Consider the following 20,593-nt stretch of genomic DNA (forward strand, 5'->3'; position numbering starts at 1 on the left):
GGGGGGGGGGGGGGCTTCGAAACCCCTTCTTCCATCCTCTGCATGTTTGTATCCTTTGTAATTTCGCTGATTTAAAAAAACTGGTAAAGGTACAATAGCATTTCCCCGAGTTCTATGAACCATTCAAGCAAAATAACTGAAACTGAGGAAAGGGTTTTAGGAACCTGATCTATAGCCAGTTGGTTAGAACAGAGGTAAAACAACCTGGAGCTTACATTTAGCACTTGAAATGGAGAGGGGTGTCAGTCTTGGAGACTGGGTCCTCAACCTGTGGGATATGACACTTTTCCCAAGTAGACAAGAATTGCATTTAGAGGACGTCCACCTGGGGTTCACTAAAATTGACTGATTGCAGGTAAGGAGAAGCCCTAACACTTTTTCAAGTCACTGATATTTTCTATGTTGAACGTTGCAGAGAGAACACAGGAAAAAGTACTTTTTTTCTAACAGTAAGAAATCTTATATGGAAGGTGAGGAAGAGTATCGGCATAGAGGTGGTTGGTCATAAGCTGATGTGGTATACTGGATAATGTACATGTGGAAATGAGCTATTCTACTTTTGTACATATTTTGAGTATTCCAGAATAAAAATAGTGAGTTCTTTTTAAAAAAAAAAAAAAAAGAAAAAAAGAAAAAGAAAAGAAAGAAAAAGATTAGGGTATGCTGTGCTCAATTTCTGATTAAAAGCCACTATGGGACCCGGTGGCATGCACCTGTAATCCCAGCAGCTCGGGAAGCTGAGACAGGAGGATCACAAGTTTGAAGCCAGCCTCAGCAAAAACTGAGGCACTGAACAACTCAAGTGAGACCCTGTCTCTAAATAAAATACAAAAAATAGGACTGGGGATGTGGCTCAGTGGTCCAGTGCCCCCAAATTCAATCCCTGGTACCAAAAAAAAAAAAAAAAAAAAAAAAAGCCACTATAAATTCCAATAAAACTAAATTAACTAAATATTTATGGCTACTTATTAAAAACAACAAAATCTCAACATTCAAGCCATATAGTTTCAAAAGAATTTTACTCACTCTGAAGAAGTACTGGTATGATGTTACAAATATGATGTCTTATAGTTTTTCCTTAATAAGGTTTCCAAGAAAATTAGCATCTTTTGGCCTACAGCAACATAACACTATATCAGAAATTCCTGCCTTTTTTTCCTTTTCTACTAGATACATGTATCTATCTACCTAAAACTAGGAAAAAGATAAATGGAACATAGGCACCAATATACAAACAATTCTAGTTTCTCCAAAATAGGGATTCACTAAGTCGTCTTTGCCCCAACATTTCTCAAGAATGACATAATGCATGCAGGCAGTCTACTCACAGGGATACATGGCATTGCTCAGGATCAGCTCTGGTCAATTCTTCCTCTTCAATATCAGACTCCCCTCCTGAACTACTGTCAGTGATGTCTGAATCAAATGCTTGTTCACTGCACCGCAAGTTGGCTATGCCACTAGCTGTAAATCTCTCCAATTCTTCTGAAATTGAATCGCTTTTCAAGAAGTTGCTAAGTCCCTCTGAAGTGGTAGTTTCACTGGCAGCTTTTCTCAAGGCAGCTTCAGCCTTTCGGGTCAGCATCAACTGGCTCCGGGATCTCAAGGATTCCAAATTTGGCAATTTGCTCAAAGTTTTCTCTAAAAATCCACCCAGCTGATGCTGCAAATGCCTCTCCACTTGCTTGGCTTGTACAACCTGTAAGCGCTTCTGTAACCTACGGGCACGGCTCTCAATATCAGCCTGACGCCTCAATAAAGCTGTTATCCTTGTATCAGAATCTAAAGCACTGAAAAGAATGGAAGACAGGGGAGATTTTTTGCCCTCTAACTTGACATCCCCCAAGTTAGAGCTGGAGTCTGTACCAGGTGATAACCTACTGCTTCCTTGAAGTGCTGGCTGTTCCATGGAATTGACAGAAGATTTGTTTGCAGTGCTACTATTGCTATATAGAGTTGTGTGTTCTACATCAAGGCTTCTGTGTGGAAGAGTGCAATTGGTCATACCCCCCTTTATGTCCCCAGAGTCAGTTACCGCCACTTCACCTCCCTGAAGAGCAGATGAAGTGAGAGCCCGTTTTCCCCCATTGAGGGAACTGGAATTGTCATGATCAGAATGTGTTGAGCTTTTAGTCAATTTCTTAGCCAACCCATTTACAGGAGCTTGTGGCAGAGCTGTCTGACCACTTGTATTCATGGTTCTAAGATTTTCTAAGGAAAACTCCAAAACTGGCTGTCTCCCCAACAGCTCAGCTCGGAGTTCATAGGATTGAGATAACAGAGAATGAGATTTAAGGACTGTCTGCTTGCTGAAGACCCCTTGCAATTTCAAAGACTCTTTTGAAGGAACAGATGTTACATCAGAGCAGAGGTAAGATGCCACCAGTGGTTGCAGCTTTCCCAAGTCTTCCTTGGTAGAATTACTTCGGAAGTCTAGACTAGGATCCTCTGCAGCAATGGCTTTTCTTTTGGTTCCGTTGGCAGCAATAAGGATATTGGCGTTGCCGTTATTTTCGGCACTGCCGGGGGACAAGGTGGAGGATGGGGGAGCCAGTTTGAACCGGATGTGATGTGCTTCAGCTGCTGCATCAGTGAGAGCGGGCGCCATCGCAGCCATTCAGCACAGAGAGACAGGAAGTCCAGCCTCTCCCGATGCCGGTGCCGAGGCCAGCTCCACAGCCTCTTACTGCCTCCCCTGAGAACAGACTAGAAGAAAAAGAAGAAAAGTTAGAAATACAAAAACACTGAATAACATACATTTTAAATACATACACTATTTAAGGTATTATCCAAATTCTGCCTCCAGGAAGAAAATACTTTGGAGCACTGAATGTCTTTCATCTGGAGGGATGAAGGGAACACAATTCCTGAACAAGACAAAGAATTCTACCCTTCTTTTTGCCACTTGAAAACCAGATTTAAAGTTGCCAAAACAGAAGTTCCATTCAGCGATAATCACAAATTGTTAAATCATTTGTATGTAAAACAAAAATCTCCAAACTTCTTGAGAATCAGTGGATTTAAAGCAAATATATCAAACTAAACATCCTGAAATAGCAACATATTAGTAAGGAACTCCTCATGCTTACAAAAAAAAAGTAAGCCAAATGTCATAGGTTTGTACACTTTTCTGGCCAGGAATCCAATTTTCATCAGCTTCCTCCCACTTCTCTGTAAGTACAGTCTGTAATACAAGAATAAATGTACCACTCCTACAATAGCAATTTGCTTCAACAAATTTCTTTCATATCAGAGCACTCATTAATGTCTTCTATACTGGCTCCTTCCCTTCAGCCTAAGAATTTACTCAAGTCTCCTCTGTCCTCAAATTAATTGCCCAACATGTCTCATTCCCTTTAACCAGAAACTTCGTTAAAGAATATTAAAAACAGCTGCCTCTGTACTATTTCCTTTTCCATAATCTAGATTCCATCCCTACCGCTCTGACAAAGGTCACCAGTAGGATCATTTTCAAATTCAATGATCAAGTATGTGTCTCCTTTCTTGACTTCTTCCAAACATTAGCATTGGGCATGCTGACCTTCCTGAAATTCTCCTTTCAACACACAGATTATTAAAATATGCACGCCAGGGTACTTGTCCTTAACACTACTATCATTCTGTTCTTTCTCCTGCCTACCCCTTTAAATGCTGATACTCCCCGCCCCAAGATTCTCAATTCATTTCCTTGGCATCAATTATAGCATGATGGGAGGGGCTGGGGTTATGGCTCAGTGGTAGAGTGCTCGCCTTGCATGTGCAAGGTCCTGGGTTCGATTCTCAGCACCACATAAAAATAAATAGGTAAGGTCTGGGGTTGTGGCTCGGCATTAGAGCGCTCACCTCCCATGTGCAAGAACCTGGGTTCAATCCTCAGCACCATTTAAAAAATAAATGAATAAAATAAAGTTATTGTGTTCCAACCTACAACTAAAAAATAAATATTTTTTTAAAAATAAATAGGTAAATAAAATAAAGTTTAAAAAAAAGAAGTCTCCCAACCAAGATTTTGGAAAAAAAAAATTATAGCATGATGAAGCTTACTAACCCTCAAAAAAAATTTTTTCTGAGCTATACTAATCAACATTCCCACTCCTAATCCCTAAACTCCTTGAATCTCAGAACTCCCTTTCTTCTTCCAACACACTTATTCCTCACCCAGTTTCATTATCTTAATTAACAAAATCATTTTTATTTATTTAATAACCAAGCTAGAAACTTCAATCATTTGCCTCTTCTTCATCTCTCTTAATTTATTTGATCTGGGAGCAAAGGGAAACCTATGTAAGTCATCTATTCTTAAAATATGGTCTCTGGAATTATTATGGGGATCTCAAAGACCATTTTGGTTTTTGTTTGTTGGGATTTTTGCTTTTTGTTTTTTGCAGTGATGGGGATCAACCCAGTACCTTGCATGTGTGCTACACATGTGCTCATCCACTGAGCTACATTCCCAGCCAAAAAGACCATTTTGGACGTCCATGTTTTCACAGTAAAACTAAAACATTGTCTTTTTCACAGTGTTGACACCTACTCTTCAGTAAGAGAGTGTAAAACCAAAGATGAGCAAAAACTGCTGGTATGTTAGAACAAACTGTATTAAGAGTCATGTATTCTCCACTTGCAGTTAAAAGAAAGCAAGCTCCACTTAAGATGTTCTTGATGAAGCAGTAAGAATTAAAAATTTATTAAATCTTAACCCTTGAGTACATGTTTTAATATTGTGTATTGAAAGGGAAAGTATGTGTAAAGCACTGTGCTGCTTTATGAAGTCTGAGGAAAAGCACTTATACAATTGAGTTACAAAGCTGAACTAGTTTTCTACATGGAATACTATTTTTATTTGGCAGAAAGACTGACAAGTAGTTAGCAGCCATTTTCTCAAAGCTAAACAAAGTGAATCTGTCACTTCAAGGAAAATCATTGACAATATTTTTATTGTCGGGCTGGGGTTGTGGCTCAGTGGTAGAGCGCTTATCTAGCATGCATGAGGCACTGAGTTCGATCCCTGGCACCACATAAAAATAAACTTTAAATAAAAGTATTGTGTCCATCTACATCTAGAAAAAAGTTTTAAAAATTTTAAAAAAGTTTGTTGTCAATGATAAAAAAGTGAGATTTCAAGCTAAAATTAGTATTTTAAACTTGGATCCACCTCATGAGCTTGAACATTTCTCCAATACTTAAAAAGCCATTTCTAATTAAACAGATTTGTGGTGATAGTAATCAATGTAAATATCTAACATCATATAATACAATTTCACATTTGAAAGCTCTGCATAATCCCCTAGAAAACTATGTATGGGGCCAAGCACAGTAGCGCATGCCTGTAATCCCAGCAGCTTGGGAGGCTGAGACATGAGGAACTCCAAAGCCAGCCTCAGCAAAACCAAGAGCTAAGCAACTCAGTGAGAACTGGTCTGTAAATAAAATACAGAACAGGGCTGCAGAAGTAGCACAGAGGTCGAGTGCCCCTGAGCTCAATTCCCGGTGCCAAAAAAAAAAAGAGAGAAAAGAAAAACCATGACGGGGTAAAAATGGGAGCTCACAATCTGCTTGAATCAAATGTATGAAATATGATATGTCAAGAGCTTTGTAATGTTTTGAACAACTAATAATAATAATAAAGAAATTAAAAAGTAAAAAAAAAAAAAAAAAGAAAAACCATGTATGGATAAAACCAAGTGCAAGACAGACCACTGGATCTTAATATAACAGTATGAAAAGTTAACTGATACAATTTTAGCTTCCATGTTACAACCAGCCTTTATAAAACTTTGGGTGAAATGTCATAAGATTTGATTTAAAACAAAAACAAAAAAAAAACACTCAAACAGTCCTTTTCAAATCTACTTTTCTGATGAGAGCAGATTTTTTTTTCTTTTTTTAGTGCTGGGGATTGAATGCAGGGCCTTGCACATGCTAGGCAAAAGCTCTACCACACCAAGCAACATCCCCAGTATTTCCTTTATATACTTCCACCTAAACCACATATCATAATATACTACGTAGAAGACATGAGTACCCAGTTGTTTTCTATTAAGCCAGTTATTAAAAAGATCTGCCAAAAATGTAATATAATGCCTTTCATTAAGCTTTTGCTTTGGCCAAAAATTATTTTTCATAATAAGTAATGGGTTTATTATTTTAAAATGAAGCAGTAGATAATTATGTTTAAAATTTCTCAAAGTCTCTAATAAAGCGAGTATGTATAGATAATAACCCAAAAAAGGGCTGGGGATGTGGCTCAAGCGGTAGCATGCGGCCTGGGTTAGATCCTCAGCACCACAAACAAAGATGTTGTGTCCACCGAAAACTAAAAACTAAAATATTTTTTTAAAAAAATTCTCTCTCTCTCTCTCTCCCTCCCTCCCCCCTCTCTCTCTTACAAAAACAACAAAAAAAAAACAACAACAAAAAAAAAAAAAAGCTCTTTGTGCCAGTAATTTTTAAGAGTGTGGTGGCACAAGCCTATAATCCCAGCAACTCCATAGACTGAGAAAGGAGGACACAAGTTCAGCCAGTCCCTGCAACTTAGCAAAACTCTGTCTCAAAAGAAAAAATAAGGACTGGAGATATGCTCAGCAGCACAGTGACCCTGAGTTAATTACCCAGTATTTAAAAAAAAAAAAAAGTAAAAAAGTCCTACAATCAAAGTTTATGAATACATTATGCAATCCTCCAATTTTGACATTTTCATTCAATACCTACGTGGGATGATAGGCCCTACAGAACTACACTAAGCTTCTTTATAGTATGTCAATTCAAATTATTAATATAAAAATACTAAATTATTGAGAAAACATTATTCCTAGAAGCACCCACACACACGCAGGCCAAATTTGTATACTGCTCTAAATGCTCTAAGTTTCTTATCTAGGGTTGTGTTTTAATGAACTTTCTATAAAAGGAGGTCTTTGGGGCTTATATTTTTATTCTCATGGACTTTTTGGCATACGGCATTCTGTGTGACACAAACTGTTCTATGTTCACTTTTTGCAATTCTGATTTTAAATTCAATACTAATTCCTAACAGAACATAAATGATTGTTATAGGTCAATCGACAACTGAACTAATAGAAATTATTTGTTCAAAATACTGTGTTTTACAACATACAAAAGCATTTTCCCATAAACAAAAAATCACTATCAGATCTTTCCCATCAATCCTACTCTTTTGATTACCAATACACAGTTGATATATCAGCAATGCAAGGAGGCATATTATCAGTGACACAATTAGTACAACATGTGAAAAAATTTGCTGTACCTTACTTCCCAAAAGCACTAAAGTCTCAGCAATGGCAGGAAAACAGCCTTCTTTCTGGGGACCCAGACAAAGGAAAAAAAAAAACTTACACAAAATAGAAAAATGCAGGTTCACCCAATAAAAATAAAAGAAGGGTCATGATGGGTAGGTATGGTGGTGCATGCCTGTAATCCCAGCTCCTCAGGAGGCTATGGCAGGAGGATCGTAAGTTCAAAGCCACATTCAGCAACTTAGCAAAGCCATAAGCAATTCAGTGAAACCCTGTTCTCTAAATAAAATACAAAAATAGCTGGAGATGTGACTCAGTGGTTAATTGCCCCCGAGTTCAATCAAAAAAAAAAAATGTGGGGGGGTCATAATCAACATCATACCACTGAAGGTATTTTATTTTAGAATTATTCAATTCTTTTAAGTTTGACAACTTAAAGAAAAATACACTGGCTCTAATTTCTAAGAGAAAAGTGTAAGACACCAAGAAGACTTCTTTTGGGCTGGGGTTGTGGCTCAAGAGGTAGAACACATGCATGAGGCACTGGGTTCGATCCTCAGCACCACATAAAAATAAAATAAAGATATTGTGTCCACCTATAACTAAAAAATAAATATTAAAGACTTCTCTGACCATAGTCCTCTCAAGCTGTCCATGAACCTGAAATTCAATCATACAATTTCAAAAGCAAAAGTTTATTTTATTCACATTTTCTCCTTGGTCTCAATATCCCCCATAGGATGCACTACAAAGAGCAGTTTCTAAAACAATCATCTAAATTTTATCTAAAATCATCTTCTTTCTTAAGAAACTCCTATTCTGAATTCCTAAAATCTTTAGGTTTCCAAACCAAAGAAACACTACTGTTTAAAAAGAAAAGATATTTAAACCCATATCCTCCCTCTTCCCTTATTGAATTCAAATGCTATGCTTGAATTCAATACTATCCTTAAAAGCATTTATAGGTCAGGGGAGCAAGAGCTCAAGTAAGCAAGTCTGGATTCATATCCTGGCTCCAACTCCTCAAATTATTTTGTTCCCTCAACTGCCTCATCTACAAATGATAGAGCCTACCTTATAAGGTTATGGTATTTTTATGTGCTTACACAAAATATTTTCATTAACTTAATCAATTACCTAGAACAAAATATCCTTTCATATTTATCTATTAATTATAATCTGGAAACAGCTAACATAGAAGGAATAAACTTCCACTAATTTTTTAATGCACAGAAAAAAGAAAGCAAATTAGTCTAAAACTGCTTTTTTCTGTAAATCTAGATTAACTTATTTTATTAGTTTTCATTATGTTGCTTATAATAAGAAAAACATGTTAAATTCCCAATAATTTAAATTATTATCTTTCTATACAATGAAATACTTCATAACATAGAACAAAGCATTGCAGAGCTACATTTACTAACATGAAAAAGCACTTGCTTCAATGATAAGTTTTAAAAAGTGTTATAAAACATACTACGACCTCATTTTTGCTTTAAAAATGTAGGTGACAAGATTCTTTTGCCTTTTAACTTATACAGTGTCTCCATCAAAAACATGTATTACTTGTATAATAAAAGGGAGAGAAACAAAAAAAGGGAAAAAAAAAAGAAATTCTTAAGGAGTCAAAAAATCCAAATAAAGCAAAAACATCATAGTAAGCAAAATGTTCATTAAAACAATGTGGATCCCACTTGACCTCATAAATAACAAAAAGCTTCACTCAACAATTTAAAAAAGAGAAAAATTGTCAAATTTCTGCAATTTTGCAAAAATAGCACATCAGCTTATGATAAATCACCTTTCTTCAAAAAATACAAAACATTAAAAGCTATAATTAACTAATTAATCATGATAACAACCTGGGTAGTACATTCAGGGCTGAGATCAAAATTCACTAATGAGAACAGATAATGCAGTTATACTGTATAATAAAAATAAAGAATTCAAAATATCCTAATTCTTATCTCATTTGGTGGACTATAATCTGACAAACACAATACAGATGGAGCTATCTGTTGCCACTGTCATAAATTAAGCAGTAGAGACCAAAGAAAGGGGTCACTGCCAGGCACAATGGTGCATGCCTTGTAATCCCAGCATCTCAGGATCCTTGGTTGAAGCAGGAGTATCAGAGTTCAAAGCCAGCCTCAGTAACTTGGCAAGGCCCTAACCATGGGTCTAAAAGAAGAGGATATGGCTCTGTGGTTAAGTGCCCCTGGGTTCAATATCCACTACAAAAAAAAGGGGGGGGCAGGGGTCATCAAATCAAGGTCCTTTAGCTACAAAATATTGGGCTAGAAAATTAACAGTTTCTCTCCCAATTCTAAAGAAGCATTTTAAGAACAGGAAGCTGTAAAGGTATTCAGCATGCAAGCACATTTAACACTGCTTAGAGATTTAAATCACAATCAAGTTCAAATGGGTGACTTCTAGGGTCCATACCAAAATTCTTCTATTCTAAATTGCAACACAGACCCAAGAACAAATTTCTACTTAGCACAAGTAGCACTTGGGAACAAACACATACCCCCCAGGGCAGTGTTTCTCAAACAGCATTTCTAACATCTCAGGCTGAATAATTTTTGTCATGTGGGCAATACTGTGCATTGTAGGTTGTTTGGCAGCCATCTCTGGTTTCTGCCCACTAGATGCCAGCAGCACCCTTCTGCAAATGGTAACAAAAACACCAAAAACACCTCAATACATGTGTCAAATGCTCCACACTGGCAAAACAAAATTAAATCTACCAATTAAAAGCCCCTAGCTTGAAATACAGATTAATACTCTCTGTCTCCAGAAAGCAAAATGTTACCAGGATCATTTGAATACTCCAAGTCAGAACTAACTGCACCTACAAATGAAGACCTCACTTTATTCCTTGTAAATTCCCAAGTCAGTACACCAGGTATACAAGAAAAACCTAGAAACACCCACCTTGAAAAAATGTTAAGCTGCAGAGACCTAAGGGGAAGGGTTATGATCATCTGGCTGTCCAACAAACCAAGCTTCATAATTGCACTTAAACATTGAAAAAAGCAAAAAGAAGCAAAACTCAGATGGGGAAGAAAAGTTTTTACTCCTAATGAGGCTTCTACTAACCTCTTCCTCACCATTATCTCATTACTCTGCAAAAAGGATGAGTGAAAGAAAGGGGAGGAGGAAGAAGGTTGAAGAAGTATCCATGAAGTTTTCAAAATTATAGTTGAGATTTGAAAATTATTTTTAAAAGTCATCATGTAAAAGATTAAGAAAAGAGTGGTAATGTAGCCCTCCTGAGAAAGGCAATGGCATGAGAAAAGGCAGGGCTCTTGTAAAACAAAGAATCTACAGAGGGTTAAAAGAAAGGAACAATTTTCTTGAAATATAAAGCATATTTTAATAAAGGAAACAGTTCAGAAAAAGGTGGGAAGGTACTTTGAAGCCTGATTACTAATGGACAACTCTTAATAGCCAGCATTTACTCAAACTTAAGACAGCTGAGTATCATATTAAAGGTTTTGAAAATGGGAGTGTCCTATCAGACACCAGAAAAACCAATTGGGTAGGGTGGATAAAAAGAAAGTGAAAAGGGCTGGGGCTGTGGCTCAAGTGGTAGCGCGCTCGCCTGTCATGCATGCGGCCCAGGTTCGATCCTCAGCACCACATACAAACAAAGATGTTGTGTCCGCCGAGAACTAAAAAAATAAATAAATATTTAAAAAAAAAAAAAAAGAAAGTGAAAAGACTAGCAAGGTGGCATATGCCTATAATCCCAGCAGCTCAGGAGGCCAAGGCAGGGGATCAAAAATTCAAAACCCATCTCAGCAACTTAGCAAGGCCCTAAGCAACTTAGCAAGACCCTGTCTCAAAAAACTAGAAAGAGCTAGAAATGTCCAATGGTAAAATGGCCCTGGGTTCAATTCCCAGTATCAAAAAAGGTAAAAAGGAATCTATACGGCAAAAGACGAATGAAGAAGCTACCACAATAATGCAGGTAGAATGCACAATAATGCAAGTAGAATGCAATGAAACCTCAACTAAGGTGGTCACCACAGCAGAATGAGCAGAATCTACTTCAAAACTTTAATCCAGAAATGTGAAATGGCTATATAAGAGTCAAAAATCTAGGATAACAAGGAGATAAAGCTCTTTCTTTATAACTTCATCTCCTTTAGGATGAAATCTTTCCATTTATTTCTCATAAAGCTCTCCAGGTTTAGTATATCCTCTCTATTCATTACACTACCAACTCAGCCCAAGTCCTTATCAGCTCACACCTGTACCCTAACACCTTTCTGATTAGTGTCTCAGTCCCCCAAACCAGGTCTTCCTCCTCTAGAAGAGTATCTAATCTCTTTTTCATGAGTTTCAATCACCTTAAGAAAAAGTTAAAATAACACCAGAAAAAAATATATCAAGCAGCATGAACTCAACAACCCCAGAATTTTCCAGATTCCCCAACTCCATATTTGCCTATGGTGCTACTTCTACCTGGAAGGCCATTCTCCAATCCTTTTGCCCAGAACATATTAATTCTTCAATACACAGTATATCTCCCCCAAAATTTGACTCCTCAGATTTTTATTACTTTCTTTCTACTTAAATTGCATAATGCACTTAAGTCACATCATTCAAATTCAAATCATCTGAATATTCCCTACTTGTCAATTTTTGTTAAATTCTCTTTCCAAAACAAGCAAAGTTCTTTAACAGCATCTTTTTGCATGCTTACTAACTTGATCTAGAGCCTGGTACATCATAAGCACTATAAGCACTGATTAGAATAGTCAAAAAAAAAGACTTCTTGAAGTCGGTCTTCAAGTATAAATTAGATTTTGTTAAGAAAAAAATCTAATAAGGAAAATGACACAATCAAAATAATGGGAAATATTTGAGAAAATAAATAGTCATAGAATGACATGGATGAACCAGGTGGTATATACAGCTTCTCAAGAAAAGAATGAGAGGAAGAGAGCAGCTATGTAGAGATTTGTGATGTACCGGAAGTTACATTATGGAATGCACTGGAAATTATTTTTTTTACACAGAAACAAATGTAGATATATAAAGTAAATGAAACATGCTGAAAGAGATAATTTCTTTTTTTTTTTTTTTAAAGAGAGAGAATTTTAATATTTATTTTTTAGTTATCGGCAGACACAACATCTTTGTTTATATGTGGTGCTGAGGATCAAACCCGGGCCGCACGCATGCGCGCTACCGCTTGAGCCACATCCCCAGCCCCAAAGAGATAATTTCTTAATAAGACAATAATGTGGGTCTCACCCCACCAAGTTCCTAACATTATCTTTTAACAGAGCTTCTTAACAAGTTTTATAACTACTAAGAATTATATCTAATTGGAAGACAGGTTACTAACTTTGACCATTCACTATGTCAACCAGCATGCTATGTTTTTACATATATTCTTTTATTTAATCTTCATAATAATGTTATAAGGTAAGTACTACTACTGCTGTCTTACCATTTTATGGATGAGGAAATTTTGATGCTCAGAGAAGATAATTAAATTGCCCATGATAACATAACTACTAAGCTGCAGAAGCAAGATCTCTAAGGCCTTTTAACCAGTACACTAGGCAGTTTAAGGCTAGGTTTAAATTGGAAGGGCCTTAATTGCTAAATACTAAATTCTGAATTTTAGTCTTGAGAGGAAAGTCAATGAGGGAACATCAACTATCTACTGATTATCTCCAATAAATATTAAAATGCCTATTTTAGTGAAAGCACTGTACTAGGTACTTACAAAGGATGACAAGGACCAGTAATAAAAGGAGTCTCCGGAGACCCTCACACAGCCTGAGAAGTAGATGGGGTCAGGAAAGTCTTCCCAGAGGAACAACATCTAAGCTGAAACCAAAAGAATGAATAGGATCCAAGCTGGATGCCCTGGCAGAGCCTATAATCTCAGTGACTCAGGAAGCTAAAGCAGAAGGATCACAAATCAAAGCCAGCCTAAGCAATTAGCAAGACCCTGCCTCAGAATAAAAAATAAAAAGGATTATAGCTCAGTGACACAATACCTCTGGGTTCAATCACCTGTAACCCCCACTACACACACACATACACACAAGAGTAGAATCCAGCACTGGCCATACAGCTACTCTAAGCATCCCATAATCAAAACACATTCCCTGGCCCCGACAGCAAATCCAAAACCAATTCGTGCCCCTCAATATTCCCTGTATAAGTGCATCATGACCACAATCATTATTTACCTCTTCTCATATATATCTCAGATTATAAATATCTACTAATGCCAGACAATAATCAAAGAAAATCTACAGGAGGACCTAACATTAGAGACACTAAGAATTGTGAAGTTTCATTAATGCCAAAGTTGATTAAGACATAAATTAGGTGTGAAGACAGCTTAATGCACTGTGTTTTGCCTGATGGGGTCAAGAGAAGACATTCTGATTTTTGTGGGGATGGAGGCACAGTTCATGAAGACACTGACCCACATACTCTACTATCCTAACAATAATACACTAAACCACAGTATCTATTCAACCACTATTCCCCACAAGACGCTCAATTGAGAAGAGTCACAATTCGAAGGGCCAAAAGCACCTCCGTCCTGGGACAACACAGCAGTGTGGGACTTTCTGACAGAATTCTGAAAGGTGTAAGGGGTTGGGGGAGTTCAAACAGCAGAATGACAGGCACATTCATTCCAACCTCAATGCCACTACCTTACTTCAGAACCTGATTATATACTACAGTAATTCAGGCAGTAATAATTTCCCAACCATTTCTCCTTCTGAGCTCAGAAAGCCTGCAATCTTGAGTCTACTATTACAATAACTTACAACAGTGAGAAAGGAGGAAGGGAGGAAACATAAATCCCATTGTGTGGTGCTTAAAATTCTCCAATGATTTTAGGGCAAGAATGAATCCAAACTCTTTGCACAGCACATATTTGCCCCCTTTTAACATTCAACCTATTCTTACTACAGCCACTTGAATCTCATACATGATTCCTGGTTCTTCTATGCTCCTCCACCTTTGCTCAAGCTACTCTTTCAAAGTTCAGGTCCAAAATTAGATGCTCATTCGTGTCAAAATGACATGCTCATATTGAGCAACTGCAACCAGTATAAAACTCACAATTTCAGCTATCTCCTCCCTTCCTAGGCCATGTATTATTCTTTTTTTTTTTTTTAAACCCCTTTGTGGTCCTGGGAATTGAACCCAGGAACATTCTGCCCCTGAGCAAAATTCCCAGTCCTTTTATTTGAGACAGGGTCTCACTAAATTGCCCAGGCAGGACTCCAACTTAATGATCGTCCTACCTCAGCCTCCTGAGTAGTTGGGATTAAAGGCATTAGCCATCAAGCCTATTTAGACCATGTATTTCTTGAAGGGTTATGGAGTGTTTTCTATCTATCCCCTACATGCAGCATAGTGTCTGACGGACAGTAGACCAATATATGTTAAGCAACATGAACATTTTATACTGAAAAAATCAGATTAAGATCCATTAGAAAGCTAATGAGAATGTCTGATCATGAGGAAACAGCAATCTAATAAGAAGCAAGTATCAACTAAATCTAGGACAGACCTCATCCAACTCATGTTCCAGTCACATACATGCCCAAGCCCCTCTACACCTAAACGGACAAACTTTTTAAAACTATGCTTTTTAAATTATCCAATTTGGTTCCATAGCTGTTTTTTCTTTGTTTGCAGTTCTGGGGAATCAAACCCAGGGCCTCATGCATGCTAGCAGGCATACTACCACTGAGCTACATCCCCAGCCCTCCAGGGCATTTTAAAGGGATTATCAATTTTACATGCAATCATACAAACATTTACCTAGCAACTGCACTTCTAGGAACTCTATCCAACAGAACTACTCTAATGGGTACACAAAGATATACATATCCAATTCTTTCACTAAAGAAATTTAATAGCAAAAAAAAAAAAACCCCAACCTAAAATTTCAAAAGATCAAACCACCTAATAAGTATATTCCCACATGGTAAATATACACACACATATAAGAATTTTTTGATAACCATGTCAAACTATGAATGGTATTTATCCTATTCATATCCTATCACTGAACTCAAATTTATTCGTCTTTAGCTCACAAAAGGTCAAAAAGGAAAAAAATTCACTTTTATCCTATTTCTTTCTAACACACTAATGATACAAGTACTTCTGAACAATCCTAAAATCAGATTTCTTGAAGAGTCCAAGCAATTCAAAACAAAAGGGTTATTCTTCAAAGTCCATGGCCAAATTCCAAAGATCCAACTGAAATCTACCTTATCCCCTTTAAATTGAATTAATCATTAAAAATGTCTTCTCAAATGCCAGGGAAATGTTAAAAGTTAATAACGGGACTGGGGTTACTAACTCAGGAATACATCGCTTGCCTAGCATGTGTGAAGCCCTGGATTTAAAACCCAGCAGGACCAAAAGAAGAGAAAAAGAAGTTAATACTAACATCCTTCTTTTATTCTCGAGAGGCAAAGAGTAAATAGTAAGGAATAAATCATTAGCGGCAAAAAAAATAAAATAAAAAAATTGCAGCCCTATTTTTAACATAATATTCTTCTTTTTCCCAAAATATTTATTTTTTAGTTGTAGTTGGATACAATATCTTGATTTATATGTGATGCTAAGGATAGAACCCAGTGCCTCAAATGTGCTAGGGGAGCGCTCTACTACTAGGCCACAACCCCAGCCCCAACATAATAATATTCTTAAGGTGTTCAAACATTCTCCATGGTAGTATACAAACAATTTAATGAAAATTCTGATAGTTCAACTTATAGGACCAGTATTTCTTTCAGGTTTTTGTTTTGTTGTTGTTGTTTCCAGTGCTTTGGACTGAACACACACAGGACCTGGCGCATGCCAAGCAAGCAACTCCCCTTTCCCGGATAGAGTTCCATAAAGCCTCTATACTAGCAAACATCAGACACTCACTCACTAATTAGCTTTTAGCCTCTATCCCTTCACACCCTCTGGTAGAGGTGCTAATAAGCAGTCACAAAGGCCAAACAGCAAGTAGCAGAAGAAAGCCTACATACCAGATCTTAGCAATTTTTGGTTTAACATCTTAACAAAATTGTTATTCGCCTTTTTTATTCTCCAACACTTTGCAGTCTAAGTGAATCTGACCAGGACTGACCTTTAAACTGCTCCCTTTTTAAAAAGGAATTAAAAGGTGATGGGGCTGCATTAAGTTTGATGCCACTCAAGCAACTTTTTCCAAGCAAGGGCAGAATCTTCTGAACTTAAAATTCAGAGTAAGATCTCATTTTAGATTCCTAGTTCAAGTAACAAGAACCAAAATTCTTGATAACATTTAGATAAAACAGCATTAAATTTATCTCTCATATACATTTCCTGACTCTCAAAAGCTTGGAAAAAAACTTTAATTCTAAAAAATTATTAGAGAATAAAAGGCAAGCTCAGTCAACAATAATAAAACATAGCTAAATAATTCCCTGGTAGAGAGAATTCACATGTTAAAATTCTATTGAGCTAGCTTAAAATCTTGGAAAAGCAAAGCTTGCAGAAAATAACTTTTATTAAACACCTATTACTAGCCCCATTGTACTACCCAATGGAGAAATAAAAACTTAAGAAAGTCTCCTCCACCCAGATGGACCTGTTGGCACAAAGATTTAAAATCTTCACATACAATCTTTAAATTTTCCTTTTCAGACGACTGGAGTTTTTCATTTCTCAAGTATGAACTGTGCTGGGTACATTGATGAAATTGGTTTCCACATACTTTAAAATAGAACTAAAATTCAAATCTGCACAACCAGCTATCAAACAGGCTCAGTAGGCTTTTCACTTTTTGGGGGGTTTTTTGCCCTACCTTTATCCTATCAAAAGCAAGAAAAGGTCAGGCACTTGATGGTGCACACCTATATTCCCAGCAACTCAGGAGGCTGAGGCAAGAAGATCACAAATTTGAAGCCAACCTCACCAACTTAATAAGGCCCTCAACAACTTAGCAAGACCCTGTCTCACAAATAAATAAAAAGGATTGGGGATGTAGCTCAGTGGTAAAGAGCCCTAGTACAAGAAAAAATGGATTGGGGTTAGGGCTCAGTGGTAAAGCATTTCAAGAGCATGAGAAGGTTCAACGGGAGTAGGGGGGAAGACTTGTTAAGCAAAACAGACTAACACATAGAGAAAAAGTATCTATTGCAGCCTTTTGGAGTCCCAAGTTTTTTGACAAATCACATCTATTGGCTTACTTTCTTCTATATATTTTACCCAAAATCCTAATAGATAAGCACAAGGCTTAACACAGAAACAAATCCCAGAGTAAATCTCATCACTAATTATTTAGTATTAAAGCACTTTCCTTTCCCACTTTCTCCAATTATTTTAAATAAGTTTCTACCTTGATTGCTTAGATTGAACCACATCACAGGAAACATATTTTACACTAATGCCCTCTGCTTGCTCATTTTATGAAGAAGCACAGTACAGATGTCTCAAATAAAATGGCCCCAAACACCCCATCTGACAGTGCAATAAAAGGCTTGGACCATATCTTTTCCTAAAATAGGACGACTGTTTTTGTTGCTGTTTGCTCTTTTGTTCGTGTTTTTAATCAGTACTAAGCCTAGTTTTTAAGCCATGTTGCTTTCTGAAGACGTATATTTAAATTATAATTTCTATCTTAATAAATTGATATTAGTCTCCAGGCACACTAAATGCTGTGCAAAAATATTCCTGCCAATGTAATAATTCATAATGCAAAGTAGGACTCTATCATCCATACTTCCCATTCCTGGAGATGGGAGCTCAAAACTCAGGTGAACACAATATGGTTATAAGACAGTATGAATTAGGAAAAACAAATACTCCACTGTACTATATAGGTCTCCAACATTTATAGGCTACCAGAATACAGACAGGAGGCAAGTGATATGCGTTACTTGTTACTTGTGCATTAAGTAGAGAATTGTGAGTCACAGAAAAAGACCAGAATGCATACTTGGGAGGGTAACTTACTAGTTATCATTACCACATATTTGGTCTACACTATTCTTTCCCCTCTAGACTCAAAGAGAATGGAGAGGTCCAGGGGTAGGGGGAAAACAAAAAAAAAATTTTTAGATATATACATTTCAGAAAGAAACTTGACTTAGAATCTGTCTTAATGACTTCACCAAGACAACCAAAAAAAAAAAAAATGCCCCACCCAAAGAAGCGGATTAAAAAAAAGAAATATTGCTGTTTCAACAGTTTTCTCTATTATTGCTCCAAAAATCCAGTATGAGTTAGTTTAACGTTTTTTAGAACATTTTTTTTAAAAATACTTTTCTAATAGAACAGATAATTAAGCTTTCTCAAAAAAAAAGGAACCTAACTAGAATTATTCAATTCTCTAACAAGCATCACAAACCAAAGGACCTATGTTTATAGATTACATGAATCAGTCAGATCATATCAAAGAACAAAGCTAAACTTGTTATTTGCTTAAAAATACAATTAAAAATCTGTAGTCAAACGAATAACATCCAGAGGACAGACAGACATTGGTGGTTACAGTGTAGCACTACTAAAGATGGAAGAGTACTGGCAGTGTTTAGAAAGGGCGGAGGGAACAGACTATAGTTATTTTCCTTTCTTCTTTCCTTGATAAAAAGTTCACAAGTAAGTGAACTAAGGCTTATTCATTTTCTAGTTTCCAGAATTTTCCTCAACAATAAAAGACTGCTCTACAGGTTTAACCATAGAAATAATGTGTAAGGAGGAAGAAAGAAAACCAGGCACAAATTTAATGTATCACTGTGGAAAAGCATAAAAGTCAAATACTAATGTTCTGAATAAGGCTTTCAGAAGAGAAGCAGAAACACATCTCAATACCTCACTTCAAGAGATTCATAGAGGTGGAAAGTCCAAAAACACCCCACCCTATTACAAAAGCTCTAATCCTTTACTTCACTGAGCACTCAACTGCACAACCACGATTCATACTTATTTCACACACACTGAAATAAATCAATTATTGACAATCATCTTCACCAGAAAACAGACCTTTAAAATATCTAATATTTCCCTCCAAGTAGTTCACACTTGAGAAATAGATAACCACCTCAAATTATGAGATCACTAACAATTATATCCAAAAGACTGAAAGTCAAAGGACTCATACACTTTGTTGGATAAACCTCCTGGAAATCCAAAATTCCATGACTGAGGGTAGTTATCTCACATTTATAATACATTTTTTAAATTCCTAAGGGATGAGCACTTCTACCTTGCCTTATTTTTAGAACTACACATCACACTGCACATTATCACATGACATGATGTAACTGTTAGCAAAGAAAATGGCCCAAATCATGGAAAACATACATGATAAAACAGATCAATACATACTTAAGAATCACTACATTTTATATTTACTTAAAAAGAAAGTTTAACTCTAGATTTTTTTTAATTGAAAGTGTCTAGTAACCCGTGTAGAAACAGAGAAATGTACTTTGTATTTTCCATTAGAAATTTACTCAATTATGGGGAAAACTGAAATGAAGTAACAGATAATAACATTCTTCTAAAGCTACAGGATTAAAAGCAAAAAATACCCAGCATCAAAATGTAACAAATATTAATGAAATATCCTTAGGTAGCACACATTACCCAAAAGTATACACTGTTGTTAAAGAAAAAAAAAAACTGGCATCGCCTGCAGACAATTGAAATTATCTAAATTGGTAAAACTGTATGTAAGGAACCAAGTACACCCTATAGAAGGGGGAGGGGAAACACACCCACTTAAGCCTTTGTAAATAGTGGTACTTTAAATGACCCAAAAAGCAGGAGGGAAAGCGAACTACAGACCATTCTGAGAAATGGAAAAGATATTCTAATGTACTACTTGAAAGTACTTCCGAATCGAAGTTCAGTAACAATCTATAACTATATCATGATTATGCAAGGCGAAGATTATGTAATTTATCGTTTATTTTAAAAATGTTCTCCGACTCTGTAACTGAAAGAAACTAAAACATTTTGAGCTCCTCTACGGGAGAGGAAAGGTCCCTCTAAGCTACAATTTAAAATATAAACATACACCCCAAAACAAACAAAAAAACACAATGATTGCTAGCCACGTGACAAAGGAGATGGCAACAGCAGGATTGTGAATGGAAGGGAGGGAGACGAGGTTGAAGGACTAGAGATATTACTCAGAACTTTGGGGACCGCGGAATTCGGGTCTTTTGACCATTAAGGTGCCAAACTCTGGCTCCTATGAGTTGTTCTCCTAACACCCTCAAGTGCAGTTTTATTAATAGGTCACGGAAAATGCTCCAGTGACCTCCAGGATAAAGGGGGGGGGG

The 20,593-nt window shown here is 36.6% G+C and overlaps 1 protein-coding gene across 10 annotated transcripts in view; it reads right to left on the reverse strand.

The window, feature by feature from the left end:
- Kansl1 (KAT8 regulatory NSL complex subunit 1) overlaps positions 1-20,593 on the reverse strand; it is a 193,887-nt gene that overhangs the window by 137,199 nt on the left and 36,095 nt on the right. For all 10 annotated transcript variants that reach the window (XM_048786350.1, XM_048786379.1, XM_048786384.1 and 7 more), the window contains one exon: positions 1,329-2,706. In XM_048786350.1, coding sequence (XP_048642307.1) covers positions 1,329-2,617 — 1,289 coding nt within the window. In that variant the 5' untranslated portion in view covers positions 2,618-2,706. The remainder of the gene's footprint in view (positions 1-1,328; positions 2,707-20,593) is intronic.

Source organism: Marmota marmota, unplaced genomic scaffold, assembly GCF_001458135.2.
Source record: "Marmota marmota marmota unplaced genomic scaffold, marMar, whole genome shotgun sequence".
NCBI classification, from domain to species: domain Eukaryota; kingdom Metazoa; phylum Chordata; class Mammalia; order Rodentia; family Sciuridae; genus Marmota; species Marmota marmota.